The sequence below is a fragment of the Cephus cinctus genome, unplaced genomic scaffold (assembly GCF_000341935.2).
Source record: "Cephus cinctus unplaced genomic scaffold, Ccin1 Ccin1_scaffold1086, whole genome shotgun sequence".
Classification (NCBI taxonomy): domain Eukaryota; kingdom Metazoa; phylum Arthropoda; class Insecta; order Hymenoptera; family Cephidae; genus Cephus; species Cephus cinctus.
This window is the reverse complement of record NW_014333601.1, coordinates 65,481-73,178: the sequence shown is the minus strand read 5'-3', so window position 1 is coordinate 73,178 and position 7,698 is coordinate 65,481. Positions and strand designations below refer to the sequence as shown.

Below are 7,698 nucleotides of genomic sequence, written 5' to 3'. Positions count from 1 at the left end.
TATATATATATATATATATATGCCTAAATCATTTTATATTCATGCATATTTACGTATAGATATACATATATGTGTATATAGTGAGAGAACGAACGAGCGAGAGAGAAAAACATATTAGGACAGTGTGAGAAAGAAAGTGGGAGAGAGAGAGAGAGAGAGAGAGGGGAACGTAGCGAAGGAGAGAAAGAGAGACAGAGAGAGCATTGCGTTCGTTAAGAATATTCGATTTGTTGAAATGTACAAAATACTACATTGCGTAAGTAAATTAAGTGAAATTATGTACTAATCTTCATCATTACGAATTTTATTAAGTATAAACTAAAGTACGGCAAGCGAGAGACGAGGCCCAAAATTACGTGTCGAGCTGCATTGACATTGCGTATACGTATAACGATAAATTGTCCATTATGATCATGGTTAATCGTCGGCATTACTTTTCTCGTTATCGTTATTATTGCCATTCCTGTTATAATTACTGTACGTATACGGTAAAAAAAAAGGATAAACGATTACAGTATAGTTGCCGTTCATTACCGATAAGTTTTATTGTGTATTATCGAACGAAAATACATTTCTAAAGCACAATGACTATAATCAAGGCTGATTTACTATGTGAACAAATTAATCCACGAACAAAATCCCTATTTATTATTTTTATCATTACGATCTTTTTTTTATAACCAATTATTTATGTGCCAGGAATACAATGGTGCACAGAAGTATTAATACCGTTAGAGATAATATCGTTTTAATTGTTTTCAAAATGTACTTTCACGAAATAAGATTTATTATGACTCTTAAGTCAAAGTCCGTCGATTAATCGTGCAACGTCCCGTAGGACTATGGGACGTTAAAAATACATCGTATGGACATCGTGAATCGTCACTACTGACGTGCAGCTGATATTCGTAAATCCGGAAAAGACATCTTGCGGACCTTATTCGGAAGTTCCTTCCTTTCCTTATGTCTGCTTCCTCCAAGGAGATGTGCCAGTCATTTGGAAGTTAAGCTTGTTCGCGTATGGACATCCTATTAATAGATTAGATAAAGAAAACAATGTTAATGACCATTTACACGTAGAGGATTCAAAAGGGAATAACCAACAACATATTAGTTTTACAAACAAAATTGCACGAAACGCAATCGGTTATTTTTATCTAAATTCTATGCATGCAATAAAAGGTTATGAATATGTACAGTCCATAGTAAATAGTCCAGCCCGATAGACTCAATTAACAGCAAAAGTTTTATTCGTTGATTTAAATAGGACGGTTTAAAATTGGATATGGGTCTAGTTCATATGCTTGGTGGTATTTAGTATACCGAATAAAATAAATGACGATATAAAAACGATAATTCTGTTACATTGCGTCGTATTTAAGAACATTCGAATAAGTCGTCTGCTAGATTGTCTTTATGTATTTTTCAACCGAACATCTGTCCTGCAGCCATGCAGATGGACGTTCTGTGTTGCTTGATTAAAGGAATTCAAGAATTAAATAATCTGTTCAGACATACATTCTCGAGGAGAACCAGTTTGCAAAGTGCGAAGGTCACGCAATGAGAATCTGCAGTAAAAAATTCGGAGCCGCATCTCACGTTGCACGAAGCGCCATTCTCTGTCACGTTTATATTACGAGATGTACTGATTTGACCCGCAGCAGGGCTTCCACTAGCTGAATAATCCACAAGAGATACAGTTGTACAAGACAAACGACATAGACAACATAAGCGTGTTACGCGACATATGAAGACGTAATGGGTTTGCCTCACACGATCTGAAAATAGAATTGTACCTCCGCTTTAGTAAAATTCAACTGTCAATAGAATTAACAAAAACGTGATAATATTTTGTGCACTCCTAGTGTATGCATAATACCTTTCAGTTCAATTCGGATGACGTGTGCAGTGCATCAAAATAAAGTATTCGAAAGACTGTCATCGTAGATTGGTTTATGACAGTAATATGACTGTATTTATCCTGTAAACAGTTGAACATTGTTCGTCGTATTGTGACGGACAGAAAGGCAGGCAGATTTATACGTTGGTTTATAGAGGGTTCAATTAGTTATGACTTTGACCGTAAGAGCGCGCTAGTCGTACATCGAACGGAAGAATTGTCGGTAGAAAACCGACAGTCTGTCGTTGTTCTCGGCCGCGCGAGGACTCCAGTTTCGCGCAGCCACCACTTCCCAGAGAGAGACGGTGATTGGCCAACGTCATCCCGCAAGCCCCGCCCATCAGGTGGCCGTTCGAAAGTGTGTAGTTGTGTAGTTTCTTGCGGACAGGCGCTGCTCTCTTCTAATCAAGAGAAAATCTGAAACGAAACATGTGTCGACGCGCTAATATGTAACGGGTGAAATACGAGAGGGTGGTTTTGCGCGCGGGTCATCCACGGGGGCGAGGGACGCGAGTGCTACGATTAGTGCAATTTCCATTCGGTGTTACGTACCAGAAGAACGTCGAAAATCCTCCCCCGAGAATAAAGTGTTTCATTTGACTAGCCGACGTCAGCTGGTCTTCGGCGTGAGAGAACCAAGATAGAAATGGCGGCGCTGGTGGCAGGTGTCCAGTATGGTTTGTCATCGCACAGCAATTTTCACGAAAATAAGTCTTTGATCTTTGTGAAACTTACCGACTCGGCGCAACGGGCTATCGAGGACTTTGTGAGAAATCGGGTGAGTACATTTTCATATTTATTGCGACGTAACGCGACCCTTTTACTGATGGAAATGCGACTGTCCGTGTCGTAATGTCCGATCGAGACTTTCGGTAGCCATATTTCGAGTGAGATTTTACTGTTGCTTGCTTCAATTTACACGTTACATGCTAGCAGTGTGTCTGCCGACGTTATTCTAGCTTCGGATGTGTTAAAGCTTTTTAAAAATCATTCAGAAACAGCAGACGAGTGAGCAAATACGTCAGGCTACGTCAGTCAGCAGTTGCCTGTTACTTTGCTTTTTCGTCACTCATTCGCTTCGGTTTTTTTAAAAACTTAATACATCACATTCTTTCTAATAATACTCACAAAACCTCCTCGTCTGACAGATATCGTGACCAAAACCTCCGTATGCTTTGACAACGTTATTACGTAATCTAGCAAGTTGTCAGCTACTTTTCTCGCAAGCCTTCCAGACTGTTTCGGAACATTCCGCTTAAATATTTAACTGTATTTTATATAAAACTTCGATCTCGTTAACAATTCTATGCGCAACTGACTCATTTTACTCGAATGACGAAATCTTCGGAATTTCTAGACAGCTTGATACTTATTTTCCAAGACTCTTTGCTAACCAGCCAATCTTTACGAGTGCATTGATACCAGTGACTTTGCGTTTATTCGGATTTTCAATTTCGTCTTCATCGATATTCAAAATTCGTACTACCATAATTATTCTCTTTTTCTTATAACATACTCCTATATTTACTATCCCGTCCGATGGCAGGTTAGCGCGAACGTGAAAGCGCCGATCGCGATTCCTGTGTCTCGAATTCCTCGAAGACGACGAAAAACTCTCGTTGGCTGTCTAAAAAAAGTGACCACGGATTATTCGCGTCTTTATATCTCGACCTGTACTTAAATTCGCTACTTTATATCTCGGCCTATACTAAAATTCGTGACATTCTGCGAGGCCGTTTCGTGCAGCCTCGATTTTGTTAGCGAATAGCACTTCGAAAATCGAAAACAAACGACTGCAGCGCCCTCTGCTACTCTTGTCGAGACTCCTGACTCCGTTTAAACCACGCTTATCTTATCTACTACGGCAACTGTTTCTCGTTCCTCCTTTATATTTCGTTACAATCTCTCCAACCGTATCTCAATCACTAGCGATTCGAATCTCCGCAAAATTCTCTTCACTTAATTCCGTATTTACTTCTTACACGAAATTCCTAACCTTAAAAGATATTTTTAATTTTATTTTCATTTAGCTTCTCTCTCTCTCTCTTTCTCTCTCACGCCTTTCACTCTCCTCGCTAATTTTCTTGGTTATAGATAAAATTATGCGGAGCTGTTGCAAAGAAAAGAAAAAAAAATAGAAAGGTAAAGCATGCGTCACGACTCGCCATTGCGACTGTATAGATAATCAATTGTTTTATTCGCTCGACAATCGAGGACAGCCATAATCAAAGTAAACAAATGTCAAATCCCAACACCGATACTCGCAAACAAAAATTCCACGTCTCAAAATTTAAAGACCCCAGGCTGTACAGGGTTGCCCGAGGTGGTTGGGTACGCTCGTAGCATATACAAAAGCATCGTGCATAATATGCAGGTATAGAGTCCACCAGAAGGGAGTCAGGGACGCACCTGGCTTTCATTCACTTGAATTCGTGTCCAATGCCCAGCCATCCCCGAAAGCCCATACAAGAAAGGATGTACCGAGAAAAAGTGGCTCCAGCCCACCCCAATGGTTGCAAAATGCCGACGGGGAGAGAGAAAGAAAAAAAAATACAAGAAACCATAACGAAAGGCAGAATAAAAAGGTTAAGGTCTGCCCAAAGCACCACGGATAGCCTCGAGTAATGATTTTTCGAACCTCCTCAAAGAAAGCTTGTTGACCTATCGGAAATAAGGAAAGGAAAAACAAAGCACATGCAATGTAAAACGGTGACGTCCACGAGGTTCTCGAGGCGCGTTACGCTAACCGTCGGGCTTGCGTGCATTTGCATACGTCGAGTCGAGCGTGCGAGTGCATTTGAATCGAGCCACGTTGCATAATTCAGTCGACAGACACGCATCGCGGGTAGGAATATTAAAAGAAATTCGAAAAGGCTCGAGTATCCAGGATAAACGTCGCGCTGACAGGGGGGCCTCCTGTAGTCGCGCGGACGACGGGCGGACGGGCGTGCTTGTAAAATCGACCTCGGCTGCTGCAGTGACTCTCAACCGATCCGTACGAGACAGTTGAACGAGAGGAGTTAAAACCCAAGTAGATTTCTCTCCTCGCGCCATCAGCATCGCACTGTGAATACATATATATACATATACGTACGCCGGTTTCTCGCTCTCTTAAGATTCTGAAAGTGGAGTCCGACATTGCCGCGTGTGTTGTCGTCGGCGACGTATGGCTACTATACACTCCTGTCATGGAGCCGGTTACCAACTCGGCAGGGGGGGGGTGTCCTCCTCTGGTCGGTACCCCCTTACGACCGGGCCCGCTCGTCTTTTTCACTCCCCAGCTGCGCGAGAGGAGGGACCCTTCGGAATTTGAATAACGAGACGCACGCGAAAGCTCGTTTAACGTCGTTTCTCTCTCTCTCTCTCTCTCTCTCTCTCTCTCTCTCTCTCTCTCTCTCGCACACGTTGCCTCTACCCGCTTTATATCTTTTAACCTATGGGTAATCGAGGCGGGTTATGTATTCGCTATCTTTCTCTCTCGCGCATCAGACTGGCCAATACTTATCTTCGGCTGTTGGCTCCAATGAATTTGAGCCACGATTCCTCCAGGTACCCTACTTCTTCTTTTCTTGCTGCCTGCTTTTCACGTTTCTTTATTCGTATACTCCTCTGTCTCTCTCTCTCTCTCTCTCTCTCTCTGTATGGCCCTGGGTCGGTGCACGTTCAGGACAGAGTTACACGAGTGCCCACGACCACTATGGCTAAATTTAGGCGCGACCGGCCGACTCGGTGGTCGGTAGGAACAGCTGGCTCCTAATACGATGCACCTATGTTGAACCTTGATATACGTACTTTTAACTCGGAACGTTACCTACACTACTTTCTTTTCTTTGTCGCACTGCACTTGGCGTATACGACGTTTCCCTTTCTTTCTCTTACGCTGCCCGTGCGGCTAGGTACGCGAAACGGTCGGCGCTGTTCTGCCGGGACACGACAGTTCGTTTTTCAGTTTTCTTTTCTTTTAGCAGAAAATGGCCGATACCGCCATGAAAGTATCAAGTCGGTCTGTCTCGCTTTTTTTCCGGGACGAAGAAGGTTGGTGATATATATATATATGTATATAGAGAGAGAAATAAAATTAAGTTACAAGTGCGAGGTCTCTCTCGATCCCTCTCTCCTCTCTCTCTCTCTGCCCTCACCGCCTTCACTATACCTACGCCGATCTACTCTTTGTACTTGTTGGGCAAAAAACAGGCAGTCGCGAAGTTAGGTAAAGGGAAAAATGCACGAGGAATACTAATGGTCGCTCGCGAGGAACGAATAAAAAATTCAAGCTGCGACGGCGACTCGATGTGTCGGCTGCTTGCGGCGTCTTTTCGTCTTTGCTGCATAGACGATTGTCGATCGATTCTCGATCGTCGATTGCAATTGTTGCAATGCTAATGATATTGCATCGTGGGGCTGAAACTTTCGGAAATGCATTGGATCACCAGTGCATGCAATATTGGTTGTCTGCGTGGTACGTGGAGATGTATGTATATATATATTGCCTTTGACCGTTGCTTTAATTGCTTTATTGATGGAATTATATAATTTTTACTTAAGAGGCAATAATTATCGTTGCGTTAGGAAACCACCACCGATTCGATCGACTCGAACGGTTTGGACTTTTTCCACGTCAAGGACGCCAACGCTCGCGGTGCGGTAAAACGTTACTTTCGATAAACTGTCGCGAGATACTCGATATCCCGCTAACGACCGTAATCGATTCTGCTTTCCTGTCTCCTCTCTCTCTCTCTCTCTCTTTATCCTTTCATTCGCTCTCTCGCTTCTTCCAAACTCGTTACTCGTATCGAGAGTGTACCGATGGGATAGTTAATTTTTCGCGATGAAAAATTTTTCAAAAATATTCAACATCTTCGATCGTCACGAATCGATGCTTTTTTGAACACGCGCAACTCACGTCAGAGCCTCGGATCACCGATAGTCCCGATAAGGATATTCGCGATAAGAGGTCCGTCTGGTGAGCGTAGAGTACAAAATTGTTTTTTTTTTTCAAAAAAATTTTTACCTGAATTGAAATCAATTTTTTTTTTTGCCATTAAGAACGACCTTACTCGTATTTCACATCGTCCACGTGGCTCCTGGATCGCGTTCATAAAGCTTGCTCCAATCTTTTCTCTGTCCTTCCATATAACAGCTATTCCATATAACAGTCCTCCTCGTGGTCTTCGGCGACGTTAGAAAGCTGCAACTAAAAACCGTGGGTGGGTTTAATATAACTGTCGGAGCGACGAGCGTGCCAGCTACACGAAATTGTCGGAAATTCCTGACACCCAGTCCGACCCGACCTACACTCACCGGACGCTCCTGTGTGCGTGCGGCGAAATATTTGCCAAAAGCTACTATATATAACAAGGCGAGAGACCCCGAAGTCAGCCGACGGTCCCCTTTCGCCGGCAGGGGACACAGGGAAAACAAAAGGGTTTAAATACCTCCAAACGGTTGTTCGTTTTACGGTAGTCTCCTTAATGGCGCGAAATTTCGAAATACAATGGGGGACCGTTATTATTGTCGATTGTTCACATTATTTAGTAAAATTTTGTTAGTGACCACCCTCCACACCCTCCCTTCGTCGCTCTGGTACCATATAGCCTATAGTCTAAGACCTTTTTTTCTTTATTCTCACTCATCCCTCCTCATATCGACAAACCTTCTCCTCTCTATCCCCCTCTCTCTGGCTTTCTTTTTTCACGCCCTTAAGGGACCTTTTTTATTTTCCCCCCCTTTCCTTTCTCGTTAGCCCGACCCGCGATTCCAGGCCAATAATTACTACGGTCAGGCGACTCCGTGCCGAC

The 7,698-nt window shown here is 43.0% G+C and overlaps 1 protein-coding gene and 1 long non-coding RNA gene across 13 annotated transcripts in view; one reads left to right on the top strand and one right to left on the bottom strand.

The window, feature by feature from the left end:
• Positions 1–194: 194 nt before the first annotated feature.
• LOC107272006 overlaps positions 195–7,698 on the bottom strand; it is a 43,676-nt gene continuing 36,172 nt past the window's right edge. For 11 of the 12 annotated variants that reach the window (XR_001538804.2, XR_001538803.2, XR_003061103.1 and 8 more), the window contains 4 exons: positions 6,912–7,094; positions 1,880–2,317; positions 1,519–1,778; positions 195–1,029 (listed from right to left, as the gene is read on the bottom strand). This is a non-coding gene — a long non-coding RNA (uncharacterized LOC107272006). Of the gene's footprint in view, positions 1,030–1,518; positions 1,779–1,879; positions 2,318–2,452; positions 2,586–6,911; positions 7,095–7,698 lie in introns of those variants that run through there. The other variant, XR_001538805.2, reaches the window with a different exon arrangement.
• The window catches only part of LOC107272005 (RNA polymerase II elongation factor Ell), a 59,682-nt gene continuing 54,287 nt past the window's right edge, over positions 2,304–7,698 (top strand). Inside the window, exon 1 of the mRNA XM_015748682.2 lies at positions 2,304–2,678. Coding sequence (XP_015604168.1) covers positions 2,547–2,678 — 132 coding nt within the window. The 5' untranslated portion in view covers positions 2,304–2,546. The remainder of the gene's footprint in view (positions 2,679–7,698) is intronic.